Source organism: Hippopotamus amphibius, chromosome 6 (genome assembly GCF_030028045.1).
Source record: "Hippopotamus amphibius kiboko isolate mHipAmp2 chromosome 6, mHipAmp2.hap2, whole genome shotgun sequence".
Taxonomy (NCBI): domain Eukaryota; kingdom Metazoa; phylum Chordata; class Mammalia; order Artiodactyla; family Hippopotamidae; genus Hippopotamus; species Hippopotamus amphibius.
This window is the reverse complement of record NC_080191.1, coordinates 85,638,010-85,665,780: the sequence shown is the minus strand read 5'-3', so window position 1 is coordinate 85,665,780 and position 27,771 is coordinate 85,638,010. Positions and strand designations below refer to the sequence as shown.

Genomic DNA, 27,771 nt, shown 5'->3' with positions numbered 1-27,771 from the left:
AGTTACCTGACACTTTATTCACTTCACAATGTACCTTTGGAGGTGCTTCCAAGTCCGTACACCCGCATCTGCTTCATCTTTCATAGTTTGCAAAATAGTCTGTATTTTTGGCTGTATCCCGATTTCATTCTTGCTTATTGACAGACATTTAGGATGCTTTCATGAACATACTTCCCACCATGGGCATCCAAGAACCCTCTGTTGTGACTTTCTGTTTTGCAAGTTTTTCTCATGATCCTGTTTCAAACACTGAAGCTAACCCCCAGAGCCATTTCTTCCCCAAACACCCAACGTAATGAAGTTCTGTTTTGATTTCCATCACTTCAGTGGTTAGGACCATTAAGAAAATAAATCATTTTTTTTTGTAATTTAAAATAAGGGATGTTTATAAAACTGATGATGTCATGTGAGAATTGAATTTTACTCCACTTATAAAGATGGACATGACCACTGTGTGTAGCTGCCAACTTTGACTCATACTGGATGACATCATAATGAAGAAAATGTATGTTTAGGTTGATGGAGCTGTCTCCTATATACTACATTACCTGGCCAGTGTATATTATCATTATATGTTACAATCATATCTTTAGTAACGGTCCCAAATAATAGGTCCAAAATCATGTTGTGCTTTTAGAGCTCTATTCCTAAAGATGAAGCACATATGATTTAGGATACATATATAAGATCCCTCTAATTAGTCCTCAGGTTTATGTTGTCAAAACTACTCTTACACTTCTGCAGCTGACATAAACTCCACAAAGCCTCTTCCTGAGCCTGCGACATTAAGAATAATGAATGATCAATTCATCCTGTTTCTTACTCTGAGATTTCATAATTTACTGTGCATAAGGATTAAGCAAAAACACTTCCTTTATTATGGACTAAAGCTGTAGGGCTACTTGGGAATAGATATATTTTGTGGCAAAATATGCTGTGATCTCTTTTAATCACTAAGCAATGAGGCCTCTAGCAGGCTTCCCTTTCTGCTTGGTTGGCCAAGCAGATGATTACAGGTGTCCCACTTCAGAGACACCTGCTTCAGGCTGGTCCGTGACCTCCATCCTCCGCCTCATCATTGCTCAGCACTAAGCAGAAACGGGGAGCCTCCCCACAGCGCCTTGCTTCACAGCAGCTTGATTGTCTTCAAACTGTAAATTAGTTTTACAAATTAGGTTAAAAAGTTTCCAAATATTCAAACTCTATTCTTCCCTCTAGCTGTTGTCCCAGTTTCCTCCTTTCTTTCCACAGTTACAGAACGCACGAACTTGACCACGGTCTCCGTTTTCTTTCCACCTACTCTCCATAAATATGTGAATTTAGTTTCCCTTCGTATATTCTAGAGAAATTGTGCTGAAAACAAATTTTTTTAAATGCTCCCTTCCTAACTTTTAGAAATAACATATAATCATTGTGGATAACTTGGAAAAGACAAGGGATTATAAACACATGCAAACATTGTTTATGATGTCACAGACAAATATTGTGGGCCTATTTTTGTCTTTTGGGTTTTTTTTTTTAAGTTTTTTGTTTGGTTGGTTGGGTTTTTTTTTTTACTGTGCTTAAAAATATAGCAAGGACATTTTCCTTTGCCATTCAAATTTCTTGGAAATGGTTTTTAAATGGTGCATTAATTTCATTAATTACTAGTTCCTTAGTTTCTAATTGTTTGCTGTTAGAAACTAACAAACATTTGATCATACAGTTTGACCATATCTCCAGTATTTTTAATCAGATATATTCAGGAAAGTAGAATTGCCCAGTCAATACACAATATTGACAGTTTTAAAGTTCCTGGTAAGAATTGCCACATTGCTAAAGACAAAGGTTGAAATAGTTTGAATTCCAATAGCATTCTCTGAGTGCTTACTTCATGAAATGAGCTCTTTAAAGGATTGTCTAACTTTTAACTTTTGCTAATCTAATACCTTAAAATAATTTTTTTATTCTTGCAGTTTATCATACTTGGGTTGCTAGTGGAGTAAGCCTGTGTATTAGTTATCCTCATTTTTACGTCTGTTCATTGTGTAGTCATATAACATCACCACAAATATCTTCTCTGGTCTGTCGCTAAACCTTAGGGTATTAGGCATTGGCCAGAAATTTCGTTCGAGGTTTTCTGTAAGACGTTACAAAAAAATTGAACGAACTTTTTGGGCAATCCCATACTTATGGTTTCTGATAAACAAAATCTTTGCTGTGTACAGAAAGTCTTCTACAATAAAATCTATTAGGTCTGTATTGGCCTGTGTAATCACCATTTTATCTTTTTCCTCCCTTTTTCTCTCCCTCCTGTTCGCTTCATCCTGCCAGTTAACCCTGAGACATTAGGCAAGTCTATTCACCTTTAGATGCCTCAAAGGCACATAACACACGTGCAAAGTGAAATTGGAAGGAGTAAATGTGTCCTCTTGCAAAGCTCTGAGTGTGGCCCACTCTATAATTCTGACTGAGGTTTGTAGTTTTGCTTCAGACAGCTTTGGCAAATTTATTGTTAAATTAACTGCTTGTGTTATAATTTGCTTTTTGTATATTTTAAGAAAATATTTACAATTTATTATTTTTGATTGTAGTAAGGCTATTAATTTGGGTATTTTATCACATATGCAGATATAATGAAATCATTAATCCTACCAGTTTTAAAATGGGTCTTTGTCGGTCAATAATTTTGTCTGCAAATAAAGACCATTGGTTTCTTTTCCCATTATTGTCTGTTGTATCAATGCTTTGAGTCTAATTGTGTTGGTTCTACTACCAAACCAATGCGAAGTAATCACTGTTATGATGAGCATCCTTGTTTTGTGCTTTTTACTTATGAGCGTGTCTCTAGAGTTTCATTTCTAAGTATGATAGGACTGTTGATTTGATACTTTTGTGGTTGTTTTCCCTAATCAGATTGAGGATTCTGAGTGTTGGCTGAAATAGCAAAACAAAGCAAAACCGTGCAATGTGAGAGCTGTGAGTTTTAGTTCTATTCAGGGACCTTACTAAGAACTGTAGCCCGGGATAGTTACAGCCTGTCAGTAACTCTGAGGAACTGCTCCTCCGAAGAGGTGAAGGGAGAGGCCAGTGTATATATGATTTTGGCGAAGAGGGTGCAGGAAGCCAAGCATACATCTGGGTGAGAGATCACTGCTAGTCCCGAGGAATGGGCCGAGGAACCAATTAATGGTTTCAGTGCTTTTCTATGTTTGGGAAGGTGCCAGAATCTGGGCTCACTAAAGTTTTTTCCTAAGACATGCATCCTAACTATCTAAGGGACCTGTTTTTCCAAAGAACAGGTTGCCTTATCCTGTTTTTTTATCCTGAATTCCTTTCAGGGTGCACTGTGTCAGCAGCTGCAGTGGCTAATGATTTGACCCTTGTAGAACTGGAGGGGGGGGCAACAGTCTTTGTTTTACACTAGTTTTAAAAGAATTTTAATTAAGAAAATTTGATGAATTTCGGGCTTTTCCAGATCATTTTAAATTATGCTTTTTATCAAAGATTTCCCAATATTGATACATAATTAATTCTGTGAATGGACCTCAGCCAGTTGTGAGAGATTTTTTCCTCTCATGCACTATTAATTTCATCCTAGTATTTTATTTAGGATTTTCACATAAATTATATTGCTTTACGCTTTTTATTTTTAACCATCCTTGTTATATTTTGCTATCTTGTTATGCTAATTTTATAAAACAAATTAGGTAGTTTTTCATCTTTTGAAAGTTCTGTAACATTTTGTATATATTAGGAAATAACTTTGTTATAAAAGTTTAAAAGTCAGCCTCTCCCCAGTGTATATGAAACTTGTCCTTATTTGCATATCATTCTTTAACAACATTTTCTGTCCTCTTTGTTTAATGGACAATTAAATATTTTTCCTGCTTCTTTAATTACTATCGCTAATTTTTTCTGAAAATCATTAATTTCAATGAAATCTTAATGTTAATATTTACAAATATAATATAATATTCTCTTTAATATTCAAATCAATATTATGTAGTTGCCTCTTCACCTTTTAATTTTTATGCATATTTTAATTTCTTCATTGCATATGTTAGAATCTCAGAAAGATACATCTGTTGGCTTTATCAATGATCCATTCTAATTTTTCTCTTTCTAATCAAGTTATTTCTTTTATCTTTTTGAACATTATTTGATTCTTTTGAGGGTTACCAGTGATTACCTCATCTTCAAATCCAGTGACCTTCTAAACTCCCTTTTATTCATTGAATACTTGGCTTCCCTGGTGAAATACTCTCCTAGGTTTTCTATCTGCTTTTACTATTTCTCTTAATCTTACTTCAAAGTTCCACTTTCCTCTTCTAATCCCAAATGTGGGCCTTCTCCAAGAGCAGCTCCTGGTCCTTCTTGTTTTGTAGACCTCATCCAACCTTTATCACAGTAAAACGTCAATAAGCCTATATCCTCATGTTGACAGTCTTAGTTCATCTGCTAACATTTCCACCAAGAAGTTTCATTCTTACCTTACACTCGAAGTGAAGTCATAAAATTCTCAAAAGTGATTGCCTGTTGTGACTTCCTGACTGCTGGTAGAGGGTATCACTTGCACTGCTTCTAAATCTTGTTATCTTTAAATCCTGAAGTTATCCAGATCCTCATCCTCCTCCCTAAGCTGTGAAAACTAATCCGCTCCTGCATTTGTAGTTGACATGGTCTCATGGAAGCATCTCCCACTGGTGTTCTCTCCTCTTTATCTGACAGCACCTGGCTGACAAGCAAGTCTGATGATTTAAGTGAATGTGCAACCAGGAAATGTTTCAGTCTCCCCTAAAACTATTAGAGATTCTTCAGAGACCTCTTTTTCTTCTTTTGGGAAAAAAAAAAAACCTGACAATACGCTTACCTTGGGATGACTTTCAATGCTAAAAGCTATTCTTGTGTCCATGGGAGATGTTGGAGATTTAATTTGGTAAATTTGTTCTCAACAGTGAAATCTTTGCACTACTAAGTCACCCCTGGTACAAGTTCTCAAGGAAACCTCATAACGTCTTATTACATATGCCTCCCCGCAAAAGTTTAAAACTTGGAAGACAATGGTAGTAAGAATTTTTTGGTGGTGGAATAGGGATAAACATAGTATATTTTTTCTAGCATCTTTATTTTCCCTAATGAACTTGAATTACTTTTACTCAGGGCATGGATGCTGTCCCTTTGTTTATTTAGTTTAATATTGCAGAGCAAAAGAACATAGACCTTGAAAACAGACATATCTAATTTTGAATGTCAGCTCTTTAATTTTAGTGTGACACTATTATTTTAGTAGGTTCTCATTAGTTATCTATTTTATACATAGTAGTGTATATATGTCAATCCCAGTCTCCCAGTTCATCCTATCCCCCTGTTCCTCACTTAGTAACCAGAAATTTGTTCTTTACATCTGTGTCTCTATTTCTGCTTTGCAAATAAATTCATCTGTACCATTTTTCTAGATTTCAAATATAAGCAATATTATACAATATTTGTTTTTCTCTTTCTGACTTACTTTACTCTGTATGGTAGTCTCTAGGTCCATCCACTTCTCTGCAAATGGCACTATTTCATTCCCTTTTATGTCTGAGTAATACTCCATTGTATATGTACCGCATCTTCTTTGTCCATTCCTCTGTTGATGACATTTAGGTTGTTTCCATGTCTTGGCTATTGTAAATAGTGCTGCAGTGGACATTAAGGTGCATGTATCTTTTTGAATTATGGTTTTCTCCAGGTATATATATGCATATAATCATTTTACAGTACCTTTGTTAATGTATTTGCTGATATCACTTACTGGCTATTCTCAGGATAGAACCAAAATGCTTTTACCCACCCTTTTCCATACAACCTGCTCCAGGAAACCTGGAGATTGCTTTTTATAGAATCAGTGTGTGATTTTGAGGGCAAAACCTGAGGTCAAGACAGCAAACCATACTTTAAATTTGTAAGTCACTAAATTCAGTGAGACTGTCTGGATATCAGCATAAGATGGTCTCCATCTTTAGAGGAGGCTGCAAGAGAAGGCAGATAAGCAGAAAGAAAATGTTCATTCAGTAAAGTTAGCAAAACTAATTCAGCAGTGTTGCAAAAGTGACATGAGAATTGATGGGGCATTTCTTCTTGATCTGGGCATTTAACTTCACTATTTTCAGTGGTGTTTGCAAAAAAAAGGTTTATGGCTAGTAATTACTTTTTTAGCTGGTGATGTCTTTTCATTTGCAAATGTGTTTCTGGGAAAGTCTGAATGTTGGCTTTTTGGAAAATGACTTTATTTGCTGCACAAAGGGCATTCTTAAATGTCAAATATCATTTGATAGTTGTTCATGTTTCATTTTTTTAATGTCTGGAAGAATATTTCTTCCAGACTTGTTTTTGAGGTCAAGCTATTGTTTTGAGGTAGTGGGAAATTCTGATTCTCTAAAATCATAGGGAATGAGAAAAACATAGAGCACTGTCACACAGAAAAATTCAGTTCTTGTGTGGCTCAGTCATGACCTTTATGAGTGCTTAACAGATTACTTGAGAAGTTCAGTTCTTTCTCAGCCATTTACTAAGAAGAATTGAGTATTGTTGTGAGAATTTTATTATTTTATTAAAATTGGAGTCAGAAAACCTTTACAGTCTGTAGAGGACACCAAAATTAATGCCTGTTCAGTCTCAGTTACTTAAAGATTGAATATATAAATTTCTCTGCTTTTTTAATGTTCCTCTTCGAGAATGAATCTAATGCGGCCTAATATTCACTTTTAAATTCTTCATTGAAAATATTAATATATCTTCTTATTTATGCTCAATAAAAGAAATTTTGGTAGAGGCAAGTTAAAAAGGCATCTGTTGCCAAGGGTGAAAACATTAGGGAAGGAGCAGTATGATACATTACTCACCACTGAAACATTTCCATTATATTCAACCTCATGTTAATGACACCATAAGATTATACTATATAGGGCATCTTAATATTAATTCACATTGTGAGACTTAATTTAATGTATTTTCCTTCCCATGGAATATCATGGAAAACCTACAAAGCAGTTGGAAGTGATCTGCAGCTGAGATTATTAAAAACTCTGAGCAAACATTAGCCTGATTACATATTCCACCATGATTAACATCATGAAACCACATATTCCAATTTAGGGAAATAAGCCATGCAAAGTGCAAGGATATAAATTAATTTTAAAGTTGAAAGGGATTCTATTAATAATATGGCCTCATACTTGAAAGCCTGGCTTGGGCATCATTTACATGTGATTTATTGAATCCCAGAACCAAAACATCTTCACTGTAAAATGATGGACAAGTAATGTAACCTCTTGAAACTTCATCATCTCCATATCTAAAAAGGGAATAATAATAGAACCTAACTCATGATGAAGATGGCACCTAAATACAATACCTAACTAACTGGAAAGAATTTGAACAATATGCCAGAATGAGTGTTGTGGATGGCCCCCAGCTCTGATAAAATCTCATAGAAATGCTAGATAAAATGTTTGGACAACAAAAGTGAGAAACACTGAAAATAAAAGGAGGTTTATAGGTGTCCATAAAATACAACAACAACAATAAAAAGACAAAAGACAAAGTATTAGGGGTAAGCTGGGGGCTTTTAAATGTTTTGGATAGTTATAAGCTCTAAATGGTTAAGAATAGGATTTGAGTGTTGCTGCATGGAGAGGAGAATGTCCTTATCCTGTGTAGGTTTGGGTAACTAAAATCAATTCAACTACATAAAGCCTGGGTCCTCACAGAATTACACTTTCTGTCCAAGGATGTTTAGAGAAATTTTATTCAATGGCCCCAGGTAACAGTGAGAAAGAAGCTTGCCTTCTTTCAAGAGCCTTGGTGGAGAGAAAAAAGGCACCACCACCCCCCCACCCAAAAAAAAAGAAAAAGAAAAGAAAAGAAAAAAAATACTAGCATATGCCATGCAGAGGTATGATATAAATTTATGCTTTTGTGATATAGTAACCTAGAGCCAAGAAATTTACTACTGTGAAAGGACTTTTTACAGTGAGGATTATAGAAGTTTCATGGGAAAATGCTGTGCAAGATGAACCCTTAACAGAAATAATACAAAGTGAAACAAAGTAAAATAAAACACAGGAGAAAACCAAAACCATGCAGGAGAATCAGCAGATTAATGCAAGGAGAGCACTCTGAACTAGAAAGCAAACAGGCAAAATCCTTAAGTAAACCATAAAAGAGATATAAAAGTGATTTTTAAAAGAATAGAAATAATGACTAATAAAGAATAAATACAGAACAACATAACAGAAAACAGATTTGGGAAAACTAGAACTACCAAAAATAAAACATACAGTCACTGAAATTAAAAATTCAGTGAATGGGTTAAGCACTAATTTGACACTGTCAAGGGGAATATTTGTGAATTGGAAGGTAGATCTGAGGAATTCACCCGAGTGCAGTGAGTAAGGTTAAGATCATAATGTTATTCAATAACAATATATTTCTTCACATTTTTTTCTCTATTTTTCCTCTCTCTCCATTCCAATGTACTTTTCAGTCACTTACAGGGCCCAAGATACAGTGATGGACAAGATAGAAAAACCTCCTAGTCTTATGAAGCTCACATTTTAGTGGGTTGATGGATACAGTTATTAAACAAATACATAAACAAAAACAAACACAAACAGGTGTCAATAAGTTCTGTAGAGAATTAAATTCAAGTCTTAGACAATTACTGTATTTGTTTTTGGTGGTCAGGGACAGCCTCTCGAAGGTGAGATTTTAGCTTTGATAAGAATGACAAGAAATGAATCAAACATGCAAAGATCAGAAGAGTGTCCCAACTAAAGAAATCACTGTATGCTTAAGGAGCTAAAACAAGGCCAGTGTGGCTGGAACATGGTTAGTCATGGGAAGAAGGATGTGAGGTGGTTTTTGAGATGTAGCTGGGGCAGATTAAACAGGGCACTTAATATGACTCAGAGTAAGGAGTTTAGATTTTATTCTAAGAGTTAGGAAGACATGAAAGGAATTTAAGAAGGGGATTTACAGGATCTGTTTCACCTTTCAAAAGGTCTGCCTTTCTGTTATGTGGAGACTGGATTGTAAGCAGAAGTGGTGGCAGGGTTGGAGGGCAGTTAGGAGGTCATTGCAATGGCCCCAGTGCTGGAGGCTAGTGGGATGTGGACCTGAGTGGTGGTGGTGGAGCTGAAGAGACCTTGACAGATTTGGAATATGCTTTGGATGGAGACAAGGCAGCTGAAAATTGATAGACTATGGAGTTGGGGAGACAGGAAGAATCACAGATTCTAGGAATCAGAGGTACATTCATGTGGGGATTATTGCTACAATACTCATTAGTTGCACAGCCACTGCTTAAGCACTTCCACTGATCAACAGCTTGGTACTTCATATGACCATCCACTTATTTTATGGATCCCGAATTGTTAGAAAGTCCATCCTGTGGATTTGATCCTTTCCCCGTAATTCTTTCTTAATAGACAACAGTTTATTTATAATCCTTTTGCTACATGATGTTTCCAGTCATTCAAACAAAATTACTATTTCTTCCTGAGTTTTTTTGCAAGCTAAATATACTCAGTTTTTTATTCTACTCAGAATCTATTTTTAGGGCACTTATAGCACTTGTAATTCTATATCGAGGTTAGATTGTTTAAATTTGCCCTAGCTTTCCTACTAGATTCTCTTCTCTAAAGCACCTTATCCATTGGGCACTCAAAATTTATTTCCAAAATAAGCCTGATACCAAAGTGTAATTTTTGAGACAGTTCTCACTACAGTTCTCACTGTTTTACCATTCTGAGCACTGTTCTTTCTACATATTACACTTTATCAATATTCCTCTTAAAAACACTAATGACTGCAAGTAAATGCTAAGTAGACCAAAAGTTCTGAATTCTATACTTTTAAAAAAGCAACCAAATTTTAAATTGAGGTACAGTACAGATATTTCACAATGTTGACTCATCAAACTTTAGTCATCAAAAACCCAGTATATTCACTTTAAAATAACTTGTTACATCAGGTGTATCCCAGCCTAGAATACATACCCTGAAATAAACTTTTGGCAAAGGAATAATAATATACAGAATACATAGATTTGAAGAGATATTATAATTAATTCAAAAACATTAGACAAATTAAAATTACAACACAAAGAAGACTTTTTTTTCCTTCAGTGAAGCAAAATTTTAATTACATCTCCCACTTAAGTCTTGGTGAAACAGTTCACAATTATTGGGTAATGAGAGCTAGTGTCTCCTGTGAAGGTTGGGGTAAGGGAAGAAGAAAAGCCCTAAACTGAAATAGGGAAGGATTTAGCACATAAGAGATGCCATCCTTAACCCCCTCTGCCAGTCCTTGATCACCAGTCTTATAGAACCCAGTCAGGTGAGGACTCGTAAACAACTTTGGACTCCTTGCTAGATTAGGTTTGAGTTTGCATATGATTAAGAAAGTACAAAACTCAGCTGAGGGACCATGTTTAATATATATTACAGTATGAGACACCGAGAGCCCAGTATAAGAACGCCAAGTTGTAACCTTAGAGTCATCATTGATGTGCTCCCAAATCCTCCAGCCTTTGAAAGACTATCTTTACTTTAGTATAATTTTTAAACAAACATTTGGCTTGATCTTCCACATAATTTAGAACTAGAGATTCAGTACTCCCAATATCCCTAAGGATTTTTTGAGGGAGGGGTTACATGAGTTCCTGCCTCTCCACTCTTACATGTATTTTAGCCACGTCGTCAATCATTGCTTTGTATTTTGCATCTGGGGCTGTTTTCTTTATTCTGTCCCTTGCCAATCTCAACATGAAATCAATTTTTCTTTTCTTTAAATATTTCTAATACAGGGTATAGGCTTTTAGTAAAAGTTGGTTGTAGTGTAAAGGGATTTTATTTCACCCCAGCACAGTATATACATTTATATTTAAATATCACTGTTTTTAAAATTGCTTCTGATGTTCCTTCCACATGGAATTTCAGTTTTCTTCTCTGGTCTCAACTTTCCACCATTTTTCTAGACGGTTCTATCCTTACTCCTCTCCTTTTAACCTTATATCCTTACCTCCTTTTTCTATTTTCCCCAGGAAGCCTCACCTTGTCTCCACGGCAGCCTCAGTAAACTTCAAATTATTAATCTGTTATTATGCAAAATAATCTCTCTCTATCACCTTCAGTTTTCCAGATTTAGCGCCAAGGCCTATCTTTACATAACCAAACTGGTCCATCAGGATATTTTTGATAAATCTAAGAAAATATTCTGCATTATTTCCGGTCAACTTTTATTTTGCTCTTTATTCACAAACGATTTATCTTGAGCACTGTATGTTTATTAAAAATAAATTTGAAATGCACATCTAGGACCAGCTCTCATAAAGGCAGTGATTACCTTGTTTTCACAGATGCTGAGTTTGCATCACAGTTTCTAGGATGCTCTGTAGTGTAGGTGGTCTGAAGATGTAGCTCAGCCTACAGGAGTGGGAGACTGATGGTTGTTTGCGCAAAAGCAATAGCCTAGTCTGTAGGAATGGGTGGGAGAGAGGGTTGAGATGAATCCTAAAGGGAAAAGTTAGCTTTTAGGGGATGAAGAGTTACTAAGGCAATGGAGGAGACAGAAAGTAGTCAAAAGGAGGAAGAAAATCAAATTGTCAGCTTTGAAAACCAAGGGAGGTGAACATTTTAGGAAAAGTTGTGGGACGGGGGAGGGTGTCAAATGCTGAAGGAATCAAGATGAAGGTGAGTTTCTAACAGGTAACTGACTTTCCAGAGAGAAGTTTCATTTAGGAGAGGAGGCTTGAAGTCAGATTGCCTGACATTATTGGGCAAGGGGAAAGTGAGGAATTAGAGGATATGCTTTTGAAAGGTTTATGTAAGTAAGAAAGAGAACTCTTCAGAGGACGAATTGGAAAGTAACATGGTTTGCACTTACCCTTTAATAGTCAGAAATCAGGGGTTGAATTTTCTCAGAGGAAGTTCTTAGTGGATACAGAGGGGCTGGGATGGAAGCAGAGGACAGCTTGCAGTAACTCCAACCTCCACGCCAGATATGGAAGGAAAACAAGAAAAGAGGGAGTTGGCCCAGGAGTAAAGCTCTCAAGTGTGCTCAGCTGTAGGACTGGTGCTTGTATAGAAAGGGAACAGAGTACCAAGTAAGCTGAGTGAGAAAGACTGATGTCTAGACATGTGTTGGTTAATTTCAGAACTTCAAGAAAAAAAGGCACCCTCCCCCCCCCCCCAAAAAAAAAAGCCTTTCAGAAAGAAAAGCAGATTTTCTTACCAGGAGATATGTCACAGGCAACACTGGATACTCGCATTCAGGGTACAAGTTATCATCAAAATTCAGTGAGAAAACAACTTCTCAACCTTGGGAATTCCCTGGTGGTCCAGTGGTTAGGACTCAGTGCTTTCACTGCTGGGGGCCCGGGTTGGATCCTTGGTCTGGGAACTAAGATAAGACTTCTTAACCTTAAATTTCTAGGTCAAGCCAAACTAGTATTCAAATGTCCTGGCAAAATGAGTCAATTTCAGATCCTTCTCTGTTAAAGGATGTACTTGAGCAAAATTAAAAACAAATCTAAGAAAGGAGATCAACAGAGAAATTAATACTAATAGACTAATAGTTGAGACTAATAGTTAAGTCTAATTATTGCAGCACAATGGACAATAATTTGGAAATGAACTTGGAAATGAATGATACATGAGTATCAAGACAGTGGGACATGGATAGACACTCAAATTCTTGTCTTGGTTTGGGTAAGAGTACAGGTACAGTTTCACTATAGATATTGATAGGTTTAAAGTTTTATTTAAGTACATATGATAAAATTAGTGCACAGCACTTGAATAATTGAAGAAGGATATCTAGAGAAAAAAATGTAACCGAAAATTCCTATTAATCCGAAAAAATTTAAATAGGGGAAAAATGAAGAAAGAATAAGAAAATATGCTAAAGAGAAATCCTAATATAAGATAGAAGAAATAAGTCCAGCATTATAATAAATACAATAAATGTCAGTGGGTTTAATTTCCTACTAAAGGGAAGAGGATCAGATGGGATTTTTAAAATACAACTATACATGTTTTATATAAGATATATGCTTAAAGCAAAATGACACTGAAGAGTAGAAAACATATGGAAAAAGATGTAGCAGACAAAGATGTTAAAGCACCAGTAATAGTATTAATATCAAGCAAAACTGGAAACAAAAAGCACTAATCTGGATGAATAGGGGTGTTGTATGTTGATAGAAAATAGACCAAAAAAAATCTAAATGATTCCACTAAGACATACATATAGTGTTTACAGTAATTTCTAAAAATAACTATAATACCATCTTAACTATTCTCTTAATACTGTAGCTTATTTTTCAGGGATGCATGAATACATGTGGATAATATTTTCAGTATTTTTCTAGTGTAAAAAAGAAATTCTGTAGGAACAAAATGGACAAGTTAAAAAACATAAATGACAGAGAAAATTCTCCTTTCTTACCTCCAGGTACAACCTTGAGATCATGTGAATCAAGTGAATGTAATTTAAGTGCAATAAATATGTTTCAGAATTATTCAGATACCAGTGCCTATGACAAAAACATGAAAAATCCATTTCATGTATTATCCACTGTGCATGTATATATATACAGTGGGTATGTGTATACACACACACACACACACACACACACATATATAAATGTTTTGGTCAAGCAACCATTTATCTAATCTTTTAACTTTCAGTTGAAGTATAGAATGTACTAATTATTTTCACAGATTATATTATTAAATTATTTCTTTCAGTAAATATGCATTCAGTGATATTGCTTTAAGTTAGATTATTCTGCACTATACTGTTATAGTAAATGAGATTGAACTTTAGCAAGTTGAAAAGTCCCATCTGGATATGAGCTTAATTAAAAAAATAATAGAGGAATCATTTTTCTTAAACATTCTAAATAAATGCATAATATAATATATATAATACAACATGCATGATGTTATATATACGAAGGTAACATCTATCAAAAATGTCATACTAAAAGTGTCACTTTTTAAGCATACTAAATGTGTTACTTTCTTGTAAAACACTTTCCGGTAAACTTTTGGGGCACTGAAAATTGCTCTAGTTGCCAACAATTTGTATCCAATGGTGCAAAGATGTACTCAACCTGCAGTAAGCTGGGACTGGCCAGTATTCGGTGTGTCCTTCTGATTCTTATCTAATGGGGGTACCCCATTCAGTTGCTCCCCCAAGCTTAGGAGCTCCTGGCGATGTATCCATCAAATCCGACCCCCTATCCAATCACAAATCGTTGTACATGGACAGTTGCAGTAGCTCTTCATAGTTTATGTTACCTCTAATTTTGTTTCACTAGAATCTGCTTTCCATTCCTCAATTACAGTAATCTATCTAAAATTGAAATCGAACTATGATTTCTCACTCATTGCCTCTTAAAATGCTACAAAAGTTTCACATTTAATCAGATGTAGATACTTTCCAGGGTTCTTAATAAGGCCTAAAAGAAGCTTTCTGTGGACCTGATTCCCACTGCATGTCTGAGAGCTTGGCAGGAAAACAAGCCAGCCCTGTTCTCGTTAGGAAAATACAGAAATGCTTCAACCAGGGACAACCCAGTTCACTTTCTTGTAATTCAGATTCCCTAAGATCTTATTGGGCCACATTAGCAATAAGATTATTCAAATCTTAACAGTGTGAGGGTGTTAGTCCCCTACCAAAGGTGCTGGAACTCACAGCATAGCATCTGATTTTGCTGTTGATGTGCTAAAATGCTAAATTAAATTCTGATACAGGTCAACAAGAAAAGATGAATGCTAGTAGTTTACTATTGGAAGTAGAATTGCTTTTATTATTTATGTGCTTCTACATTTATTTTACTTATCACTAACAAATAAAAGTAACTTTCAAGCACACCATTACTAATATTTATAAAAATTCAATAGTTATCTCAAAAAGAGATGAGATCATAAAATGCAATTGGATAATATAAAATAAATATTAACAAATAATGCCTACATGATTTCACACATCAATGATTTCTTACATAGAACTGTGCATCCAATTTAGTAACATTTCCCAGAAGTAAGAGAGAGTAAGTATAAAAATGATGATTTACACCCCAATGTTCTGAATCATTCTAGGTAAGATGTTTTATAATATAATTTTTGAATACATGTTTAAAAAGACCTAAAATAATCTATCATTATATGTAATTATTTCAAAACTTCTATTTGGAAATAAAATAAATTAGTATATATGCTCATTGTGTAAGTGTATAGACACTAAATATATTTGACAATCACTTCTATAAAATATTTTGGGTTTCATAATTTAACAACTTAAATGAAAGCATCTGATCATTTAATTTTTTTTCTGTAAATATACTAGTAGAATATCCTTTGATTATACTATGTTTTGTCCATTTTAGAAGTGCCATAAAATCACCTATTTACTTAACAGAGTCATGGCCAACCATGTAATAAAATCATTTCAGTGGGAGTGTTTGGAAAAGCAAGATTCTGTTTTATTATTGTAATAAATAGCACCTTGGTGCCTATATACCAGGTATCTAATTATAGCAACAGAACCAATAATTAATTTGAAGGAAAGAATATCAATTAACCTTTTAAATTTTAATGGTGGAACTCTCAGATTTCTAATATTTCTTAACATGTGTTAGTTTACTTTAAATATTTCTTACTATATTAATAATATACTATGAATAATATTAATACTATGGATATTCTCAAAATTTATCTTATCTAAATATTTCCTGATATTGATTATATAATTGTCATTAATTTGAAATAATTCTTTGGAAATTGTCTTTCATCCACTTATTCTATTCCTGTTTGCTTCTTTGGGAAAATGAAGTTAGCATATTTATAATTAACAGTAAAAAGTATTTTTTAACCAACATTCTTTGGAATTCCAACTAATAATGTCTAATTTTAAAATTCCTTGTTTCCAGTAATTTATACCAGTTCTAGAAATATCTTTGATGATGTAGACTCTGAAAGATAATACACTCTTTCCCCCAGTCAACTCTATGTTTTCATAAAGCGCCTAACTATATAGGCACTCAACAAATAGTTGGTGAGGGAGAGAAAGCAATTTTTAAGTTTAATCATAGTTCAAAAAATATTTTAAAATTAATCTCAGAAAACAGAAGGATATCATAATGACTGATGATCTGGGCTCCTCTTCACTACCTAAATATCTCCAAGATATCTTATGCACACAGAAAATCTTCATGCAAAATAATTTTGCCAACTCTGTTTCCAATAAGTGTAAAAATAAATGAACAAATTTAATAACATACAAGAGTAGCTTAATGTTTTGATTAAGGTAAATAATGTTATGTATTTCAAAGATTAAGGCCATGTTTAGCAAGTTTTCTTGGGTGTGTGAATATCAGAGACTATTTCTTACTTATCTTTGTATTTTTAATACCTAACACAGTAAGTAATTGATAAATGTTTATTGACAAAAATTAAGCATTGTTATAGGGCATTAAACTTTGTTTTGGGGCAATGAGATTTAAGTTCTAAATAAAGTAATGTTTCAATTATTTAAATAATACTCAGAATATATTTATCCACAGTAAAACTGTTGACAAAGAAATGTTGACCTTCATAATCATGATCATAATTAACTTTTAAGTACTTTACTAAGAATTTTATTTTTTACCCATTTAACTATTCACCAAACAAGTTAAAGAAATGGTTCTAGTCATCTAGAAATTTTCCTTTTGGAGAAGCAATTCTTAGCGTGAAATTTATTTATAGAATAAATATTGAATCCCAGTTATATGCAAAGTCGGAAGTGATTTTAAAACTCTTAGGACATACTTCTTTCCCAGAGAACTTTATAATCCAGTTCGGGGATTAAGACATTTAATCTAATAATTTAAAGTCCATTAGTGACACAGAGCATAACGGAAGTTAGGGCAGACAGAGGCTGATTCTGATTGGCTGGTTAGTTCACGGAGGCGGTGCCATTGGAGGTGGACTTGGAGAGAGCTTTATGGCTGGCCAGTCTGGCTGAGCAGGTGTTTCAAGTGGAGGAAAATAAGAAAAAGGGTGCGTTGACTCGACCGTTTCCATGACAAAAAATAGTGCAATTTGGCTGTAGAATAAAAGTAGGACATAGCTTCCAGAGTTTCTTGAGAAGCAAGAGTGGGCTGGAGTAGTTTCTGTGGAAGTGCAGAGGAAAGCGATCTAAGAATGTGAAGTTAATATTTATATTGCAAGATAGATTGCAATAATAACTGTTATCAGCTAATCTGACGTTCTACTTGTCCATACATTGAAGAATAAACACATGGTAAAATAACAAATGGATATATGTGTGTTTTAACTTTTTGATGACAACGTTATTATAGTCCTTGATTTCCAGACAAAAACTTCATAATTGACAAATGACTACCAAGAGTCAGTTTTCAAGTGTATTTGTTTTTTTAATGATTTACTTATAATATTCCTGGATAGGGGAAGAAAAGACATAAAACTATACATAAAGCAACAGATTTTCAAAACCTTTCTTTCCTGTGATTTTGATTGTATCGAACTTCCAGAGAATACTGCTCTTTCTTGAGAAGCACAGTGAAAGAGTGTATATTAGAAAATGTGCCTAAACACAGAAGCCATATGACTTTTATACATGAACACAGTTATTTACCCACCACTTCATTGATACCATCAACCTAAGGATATACGAAATAACCCTGTATTTTCATAAGCCATGTACCATATGTGCATACACAATATTATGCTGTACATGACTTCATTTGATTTCATAACCTGCTTTTCATTGCTTTCACCAAAGCAGATCATCTTTTTATTTGGCTATGCTGTTTTTCTTATGTAACTAATGTAGTATATGATCTTTGCCAACTCAGAATCATTTGAATATGAATCAATAGCCATAAGGAACTTATATTATTCAGAAAAGCATAACATGCTAAAGGTTTACCTCAACCCACATTTACCAAGTAGAAGAATAAAAGCAAAAATAATAGCGTGTCTTTTTCTAAGCTTGGATAATCCAGTTGGCCTTAATTTTCATAAGCCAAGAAGATAATATCCTCTTGAGAGAGAACACCAATATTTTGAAAGTATTCTATTGTGAGATACAGATTCAGCCATAACATTTGTTGTTAAATTTTACCATTGATAATAACCCTTAAACAAAAAAGATGGTTTTTCAAACATTTGGCACATAATCATTGGCAAAAGAAACTCACTTAATTAGATAAATTTACATGTTTCACTTCCAAATTAGGATTGTTTTAGGTCTGAAATAAGCAGTCTAGAATATTCAAAAAAATACCACCATAGTGTTGCTTTTCCACCTGAGAAAAAGAATTAAATTGTTAGCATGTCTTCTATCTGATAGGAAATTTAGTTACATCAAGACTTCATATTATTTAATAGTTTTAATTTTAAGTATTTTTAATATAAATTATATCGATAGCAATAATCAAAAATTTTATTTTAAACTTTTGATTGTGTAAAAATTATGTAATAAAGTCCATAGATGATTGAAGAATTTCTTAAATACTGTTACCTGTGATAAGGCATTAGCACTAATGCTCATATAACATTGATTATTAGTAAGTAGAAGTGACTAGAGTGAAGAATATAGGAATTTAATTTGTGATATAAAATTTGTAATTTGTATTTGAGAAGCTTCAATTACATTCCAGCTAATAATATGAAGTAGTTCACTGAAATATGCTTATTTTTAAAAATAATTACTTTACTCATGTTTAAATTTCAGAAATCATTAAAAATTGAATATGATACTTTTAAAATGATCTCAGCAGTGTCAACCTATATTCTCAGACCCCTAAATTTCAGGGTCATAGTCCCTGTAAACTGTTTTCCCTTAGAAAAGAAATTGCAGGCTATTATCATTCTGCCGCTGTGTTGAAGAATTGCCTTCTACTAGAATAGGTAATAAAGTTAGGAAGTTGCAAGCATGGGACACTTTCTTTTGGTGTCCTTTGCTCTCCAGGTGCCAAAACTACCTTAGTGTAAGCATCAGAGCCTCCAGATTACTTATGTGAGCATGTGGTCTGACTTAGATGCCCTAAGTGATAGACACACACACGTACACAATTTAAATGATAAATTCAAGAGGACAGAAGGTAAAACATACTGTTAATAAAAATTAGTGGTAAAGTTCTTTTGTTATTTTAGATCCAGAGAAATTTCAGTTATATATAATATTGTAAAATATTGGATGGTGCATGAGTCTAGATATAAATTTTCTAAGTATTCACTTTCCAAAATCATTAAATGATATATGATTAGGTGCTTCTCATTAGCAGCATGAAACAGGGTTTAGGCAGCACATACCATACACAGAAATAAATGGAATGAAAGGATGTTGGCAGTAATTGAAAACAGTGATGGGTTTTAGAAGATTAAATCAACTGACATTTTACAAAAATTTCCATTTCCTGCCTTGGATTTTGTCTAAACTGACAAAAACAAGCACACATGTAGATTTCTCTGATTTCTCATGAGATGCTCTCTTGGGTAGACTATCTGGAAATAATTTCTGACAAATTAATCTGTCAGGTGCCATACTTTAATATTTATGAGGAAATCTTCCACGCTGGACAAAACCCGTGCTAGTCTTTTCTCCTTACAGAAAAGATCAGAGTTGTGCATACAAAAATATGCTGCTTAATTGAACAAGGTACATTGTAATATTTTAGCAGAAGATTATTTAAAGATGGATGGGGAAAGCCAAAACAATAAGCTGGTGAAATTATCCATTCCCAAATGTTGACATTATTAGTTCTAGCAATCTATCTGCACTATCAGTAGACAATATTTTACCCAGTCATCTGTGTCAGGTATAAAAGACCTGGTCTTAAAGGCCCAACACTTTTCTTAGAACACTGAGCACCACTGATCCCTGCCCCTCAGCAATGCTCTTCCCCCACCTACACTCCTGTGAGCTAGAACCAACCACTCCATTCATCAGGCTTCGGTTTTATTAAAATAATTTTACAGTAACAGTGAAATAAGCATGGAACTCATACAGAGTTCTAAGCATATAGATTAAAAAACACATTCTATGTGGAATCTATTCTTTGGTTCAGCTTATTTTTTCTCTCCACCATCTGTATCTGAGTTAGGCCCAGGTTATTTTCCTTTCCTAGGAGGTATATGTTGAAAGGATTAAATAACAGAATACCTGGAGTCACTGTCTTTCTTAAACATAACTTTTAAAAGAGAAAACACTCTCTTACAAATAGTTAGAACAGGGATGAAGAATTATGTGGGGACAAGGCAGGAAAGAATGAGAATTATCTAAATCATCATTTTCTATAAGCTTTGAAGGATACCAAGGGCAACCTCATCTTTGGAAAAATAGTCCATCAAGTGAATGTTTGCCTTAGGTAAGCTAGGTTACAGGATTACTCACTTCTTAAGAAAGTGCTGAAAAAACATGTGGGGGTGTTGCTCTTCAGCAAAGCAGCAGCTGTTTTGCAGTCAGGATTCTGTCTCTGAAAAACAGCAGTTAGCACTGTGGCTGTATTTTTTCTGATGTATTGCTTCAAAACATGATCAGAAAAGAGTACACTATTTCTGTTAATTAAGCTGACTTGAAACCTGATGTGTCATTTCACTGACTGTTATTATTGTTTCTTAAAACCTTGTTCTTGTTTATAGATTTTTTTGACGAGTTTAGAAATAATCCAAGCAGATCAGCTTACAAAATTCAGAATCGTGGATTTAATCAGTAACTTCTAGGTCTGTGTAGGAACATCTTGCATGAGACAGTGATGTAATTTGTGAGAAATGTCTACACACGAGCTTTCATATACCTTTATTCTGTCTTTAGAATTTGGAATGATGGGAGATCATACAATTAAAAGTCAGCGACCTCGATCTGTTCATGAAAAAAGGGTCCCTCAGGAACAAGCTGATGCTGCTAAATTTATGGCACAAACTGGTAATACGTTAGTTACATTTTTCTATTTATTGTTGTTAATTTAATGAAACCACTGCATGTTTTCATGATCTTTTGCTGCACATTTGTCAGTTTTTGGAGCTGATATTTTTTTGAGCCATTTTTTTTTTTTTTTGTCACCAGTTAAAGTCCATAAATGAAGTAGCTGTGAATTGAAAAGTGCACAAAAAACTTGTAAGATTTATTTTGCTTTCAGTGCGGGACATTTAGGATTTACATATTATTATTTACTTATGTTAATGTACTACTTACAATGTATCATTAAACTTTTAAAGAAAGTTAACAAAGTTATTTCATCAATCATTGCTTATTTTAGGACTTTTCAGAATTAAAATGTTAAGTAGGACTTTAGCTAATGAAATTTAATATTTCATATGTTGAATATTTTTTCAAGTGTCATGCATCATATAAATATTAATTGATTGTTAAAATGTATAACAATTAGTTAGAAACTTTTTTAGAATTTAATGTCTTTAATTTGAAAATAGTTTTGCTATATAAGCTAAATAACAAGAAGTTGACAGTCTTTATTAGTAAGCTATAATACACTTCAAATAATTCAATATCAGCAAAGATGATTTTTTGGTTTATAGCATTTTTAATCCTAAATAAATTAGGTTACTTTAAAATGCATCACCCCCCAAAAAAATACATATATATATACAAAAACAGAGGCATTCCTCTTTTGGTTCATCATAATAAATGGGCTATAATTCCACCTCTTTACTTTCCATGTAGAACGTTCTTAGATGAAAACATGATTAAACTGTATTATGAACATTTTCAGCTGTCACTTTTATTTCAGGAAACTGCAAACTAATAGTTTTATCTAGGTCTTCATAAAGTCATGTACATTCCAATCTAGATGATGTGTTTTACCATTAATACAGAATTTTCAAGTACATGATCAGCTTTTTGACATGACATTCAGATTGATTTTCATGACATTCCCTTGAAGAATGAACATTTCCTTTAGTTTGTATATTCTTAGGATAATATTTATTCAGAACACTAGATTTGAATCTACAACTTAAAAATGCAAATATTCTTAATGAATTGTGCTCTTGGTAATGGGTGAGTAATAGACTTGAATACATTAGTTGCAAGTAGGTCAAAGAATTCTCAGAACAGGAAGAACATTTAAAATAAATTCTACCTTAAGAACATATTTTTAGCTTTTTAAAAATATATGTCACAGCCAAGTCCAGAAATGAAGAAAACTTTCTTATCAGGATGGCTTTTCGTGCATCTTCTTACTTAAGAAAAGGTGATTTACATTTTTACTATTTGATTCAACAAGTCCAAAAGTGCACGACCAGGTTCTGGCAAATTTTCATATTTCTAAACGAATTTTTCTCCATTATAAGGATCAATAAGTCTCAGCTACTGACTGGAGATTAGAGGATGTTTGACCCTAAATGAAGGGATAGGGCATGAGCTGAGTACTTAGTCTCCTTCATGTGCCATTTCATGGGGCGTTTCTGCCTAGAGGTATCCTGACTTTTTGCAAAAGAACTCTCAGACTTTGGTTTACTGAAATTCCTTAAAATTGGGGTCACTTAATAATGAAATGATAAACCAGAATTTAAATTTCCAATAATGTAGCAAAATTAATTTATGCATAAATATTATGCAATTTGGCCAGGATTTTTTATATAAATTCAGTTTTTGGATTTGTCTGTGACACACACCAAGAAAATTCAGAGTTTTCAGCTGAGAACCTTTTTGCAAATTCAAATCATAAGGAACATTATGTTTTCTTAGTGAGGAATTACTAATTTCGGTTTTAATTTACTCATTATTTTCCAGGCATTGTTTTGTATCTAATATGTAGTAACACGTGATTTAATAAAATAAATGAAATGCCTGTTAAATAGATCCATGAGGAGCTTTAAAACTATTTCCCCATGTTGTTAACAGTAAGTCAGAAAAGTCAATGAACTTCAAAATTAAAGTCCCGAAAATGTTGATCGGATGCTTTAATTAATGAATAATACATATTTATTATTTCATCTTAAACCAAATATAGTGTAGGCAAATGTAAGTACAGGTATAAGACATTTTAAATTTAAATTACAGTGATACTGATAAAAGACTGGAAAACTGCATTATTTAAAATAGTTTTTAAAATATGTGGTTTGACGTGAGGCAATTTTAAAGCTAAAAAGAGAAGTTTTTGTTTTTTCCTTAAATATTTTCTGCAATTATACTTTCTCCAGATGTTAAGGTAGTCTGGATAAATACAGTGAAGTATCACACAATAAAATTTTACAAAAGTTAAGTTTTATTTATAAAACTTTTCTATTTGTCTTTCAAACTAAGAAATTGATGTTGCATATAAACAATGATAACATTAATTTGAGAACAAGAATAATGCAATAGAGGGAAAACTGAATAATAAAACACAGTATATTTGTATGTTAGTCATGAGGAAAAACAAAACAAAAGCTATCAGACCTTATAACTGAAGAATTACTTCTCAAAATGAGTAACCTGGCCTCTTCAATCAGTTTGATCAGTCAACCCTGTATTTAAAAACAAATTTTCTATAAGATAATAATGTAAGTGGCAATTTTTTTAGAAGAGTAATATTTAGTAAAGTTGCATTACTTTATCAAAATAACTTGATCACTTTATTCAGTTTGGTAATTGAGATAGGCTAGTTTGGACATAAATGTACAATACTCAAATAGCCTAGGACACACTTGTATTTACTGTCAAGGGAAGTGAAAAGCTGCACTATGATATAGATATTTAATGTAGATCTGTAAGTTAAATGCCAACATGATGGCTGATCACATCTTAATTATGCTTACTGATGCTTTTTAACATCATAGTTATCAAATGATTTTACATCCATGTTTAGGAAAGTAATATTTTATTCCCATGGGGAAAATAGTATATACATTAGTAATATGTAGCATGTTATCTAAAACAGAAAAATAAAATTGTGCGTTTCTAATTTTATGATTTTTAACATACTAGTGACATTTTATATTAATATTTTGTTTGTAGTTTAAAATGCAGTCTCATCCCTATCTCATTTAATCCTCACAAATAGGTTTTGAGATAGATGTATTACTCATTTTATTGAGAGGTTCAGAGAAATAAAGTGACTTTCTCAAGGTCACAGAGCTAATATGTGGTAGCTTTCCATCAACCACAGGTCTTCTGACTTTAATAGCAGTGCTCTTCCAGTTTCCTTTCATGTTTTGTGTCAGAATAAAGAACCTTAATAGTACCTTAGATCCTGAATCCTTCTACATGATGTGTAATATGCCTTTAGTTAGTTACAAGTTAAGGAACCAAGTTAGTTTGTGCTATCTCCAAAGACACATATATTAAATAGAGTATACTTTGAGGTATACTTAACTGTCTTAATATCAGTGAAATTTTTTACAAAATATCTTTGCTATAAAATATTTCTCACCAAGCCCCAATGGGCTTGACTAGAACAGCCTTCATGCCTTTTGGGATGAGGCCATGGCAGCAGGGAAATCATTACTATTTCGCGGAAATGTCACTTGAATTTATAGATTAAGATATAACGAGGTCATTTTGGTAGGTAGGCCAATATTTGAATGGCAAAATTTGATTCAGAATTTGAAAGCCCATATATATCTTATTAATTTATTTATTTTGGTTTTGATCAACAAAACGTACCATCAGTTTGAGGGACAGTGAATGATACCAATTCTGAGCATTAATTATCAATCCCTCAAGACCCAGGTATCACTGTCTAGCTTGACCAACATCACTGTAGCTTCATATATTCAGAAGCAACCCAGATTTTTCAAAATTTTACAGAAATGCACATAAACGTAGTTCTTTTTCCTGATTAATTGCTCAGTTTAATTAAAACGTTTTCTCCTGCCATCATAACAATGCAGTGCTTTTGTGCAAAAATAGAACTAATTGTATTCATAACCTTTCTCATTTTACTTATTATAGAATTCACAATGTTCAAGGTTTTCTGGCTCTTAATGAACAACATTCAACCATAATATTTCTACTTCACTTAATCTCATCAAAAACATAGGATGAAATATCACAAAAATAATTGCATTAGATTTTCCCCAACTTTAAGCTTAAATTTTTCATTGCTAAATATGTATGTGCACATATACATACAATATCTTTTAACCATTGTCATATTATTGGGTTTCTAAAATAATGATTTTTAAACTTGATAGAGTATTCTTTAATGTAAAAGAATAAACTGTGAGGCATAGCTTTGAATATTATTCAAATGGTCAGTGAATAACATTTTTATAGATGTGTTATATATAAATTGGTAAATGCAAAAAATACTGAAATAATCAAGGGTGACATATAGAGTATGACCAGGACAAACACTGGTCACAGCACTGAAAAGATGTCCTAGTTAACATAATGTCATCCCAGTTACCACTGTGCCCTTATGATATATATATATATATATATATCTCCAGTTATAAGTGCATTATATTATTTACACCTCTGGTTGCATACTGCAGACCAATATAAGAGCAAATGCTTCTGAACAGTGCTACTCAAAGTGTGGTTGGTGCACTGTGACCTAGTTGTCTTGGGCCTTTGAGGAGATAAAAAGCTTACACCAGAATGTAACTTGAACTACTTTATCAAACACATGTTTTATTTCATCTTTCTCTCTCCTTTTTTTTGAAAAAGAATTTCTCAGTGAAAATATCAGCAAGTTGAGTTACATTATGGTCCGAACTCCATCTGTCCTGGAGTCCCAGGCCGTGAACCAATTGCCTTGAGTTGCACTGCAAGTCATTTCTAAGTCATTTACTAACCCTTCCAAAAAAGATGGACAAATGGGTTTTCTCTATCCTTTGAATTCTATTCCAAAGCCAAATCAAATTCTAAACAGCATCTGTAAAATCTTATTTGCTCCTTGATAATCAGTGGTACAAAGTTTTCTGAAACACTTCACCAAGTGAAGAAAAAGTAGACTTTTTCAACAAAGACTAAATTTAATTTAACTAGTACCTGCCAGCAGGGAAATGGCCCAATTTTGTACTTGGAGAAAAGCAACTGCAAGTTTTCAAATTAGTGTTAAAAATCTATCCTGAACACCAATTTAAAATAGAATTAGAAGCCCATTGAGATGGTCTTAGAAATTCTTGACTTTAAGTCTCCTTGGGACATAACTTTGGATCATCATAGAACTTAGACATAGTTTCAGGGTGATGCCTACTCCAAGAAAATTAATGAATTCAGACATTATTTTTTTAGTAAATTTTAGTTCCAAATTAAATTAATGGAAATCGTAGAGGAATTTTCCTTCATTTCTAGTAAAATTCACTTCTCTACTGTAGATCATCAGGGGAAAAATTGTGAGCAGAATGTTTTTAAACAAATTATCACAAAATAAATAGCTGTAATAGGATGAAAAAGTAGGAATTGCACTAGGAATAAGTTCGAAATGTGTGTGTTCAACACAATAAAAATTAGATATGCCCAAACTTCCAAGGCCCTACCTCATCCAGCATTAGAAAGGAGACGATGCAACAAAAGATGGGGGATGGGTACAGCAATACAGTCTTGCTCACCAAAGCCAGAAGTAAGTTTAGCAATACATTTTGCTTCCTCTTCCATCAAAGTACCAAGCTTTAGATTGGCCTGAAGAGAATCGCTCCAACAATCCTTCTTGTTGAAAAATGCTGACTTGTCCATGGCCCTGTGGATTTGTGATGTGGAGTCTTGCTAACAAGGTTATAGCTAACTTGGACCTTATGTCAGTGTAGTAGTATCTCTCTTTAAGTTTCTTTTTCTCTGAAATGTTTTTATGTACCTTTGATGTACTGTCATGTTTTTACATTGAAATTATTCTTGCATGTCATAATGTCAGTTTGGTATAATGCTTACTAGATGAATATTCAAGACAGTATTTCATGTTTGTTTGTTGTCTTGCACACAGGTGAATCTGGCGTGGAAGAGTGGTCCCAGTGGAGCACATGCTCAGTTACTTGTGGTCAGGGGTCGCAGGTGCGAACCAGAACTTGTGTATCACCTTACGGGACACACTGCAGCGGCCCATTAAGAGAATCAAGGGTTTGCAATAACACTGCCCTCTGTCCAGGTAGTGTTAGCAGCAACTACAACTGTGGATGTTATTGAATTGTGTCATGCTACGAATTTGGAACGATGTGTTATTTTCATATGAACTGGGTATAGGCATTTTAATTAGAGTGGATAAGTGTAATTTGTATTCAACTGTGAATTTTAATGATGTATATGATTCTTTCTGCTTTCAGAGCAGTCAAGAAATTACGTAAGTGACTCCTGACCCACTGCAACTATAAGCTTGAAATTCTGTATCTGTTTCCAATGGTATTTAAGGTTCCAAGTCTTTTCTTATTTTAGATGGTGAAAATGTCCAACTGAATTTTGGAGGAATAGTGAAATTTGCCACCATGCTGGAAATGTGATCAGTACCCAGCGTTTAAGGCAGTGGTTGATACAGCCTTTAAGGCAGTCAACTATTTTTCTACCACTTATTTGACCCCATCGGGGAAAATAGTGCCCCTGGCCAAAGGACGTTCTGTTAGTTTATTTCATTCAAGTGACTGCCCTCATTGGAGCCATCCTCTGCTCTGTAGACTTAGAGTCACTAATGGAAAAAAAAAAAAAAAGATCTTTCATGTTAAATGGAGCATAACATAATAGCTTACCCACTTAGGATCAGATTTTCCATGTTACATCAAAATATTTTCTCAGTCAGTGCATACATGCATTTTATAAGCACTTCTTCTCAGACCACTAACTTTCATGTAAAAA

The 27,771-nt window shown here is 33.7% G+C and overlaps 1 protein-coding gene across 1 annotated transcript in view; it reads left to right on the top strand.

The window, feature by feature from the left end:
• The window catches only part of ADGRB3 (adhesion G protein-coupled receptor B3), a 751,391-nt gene that overhangs the window by 261,326 nt on the left and 462,294 nt on the right, over positions 1 to 27,771 (top strand). Inside the window, exons 2-3 of the mRNA XM_057740064.1 lie at positions 20,857 to 20,967; positions 26,912 to 27,073. Coding sequence (XP_057596047.1) covers positions 20,857 to 20,967; positions 26,912 to 27,073 — 273 coding nt within the window. The remainder of the gene's footprint in view (positions 1 to 20,856; positions 20,968 to 26,911; positions 27,074 to 27,771) is intronic.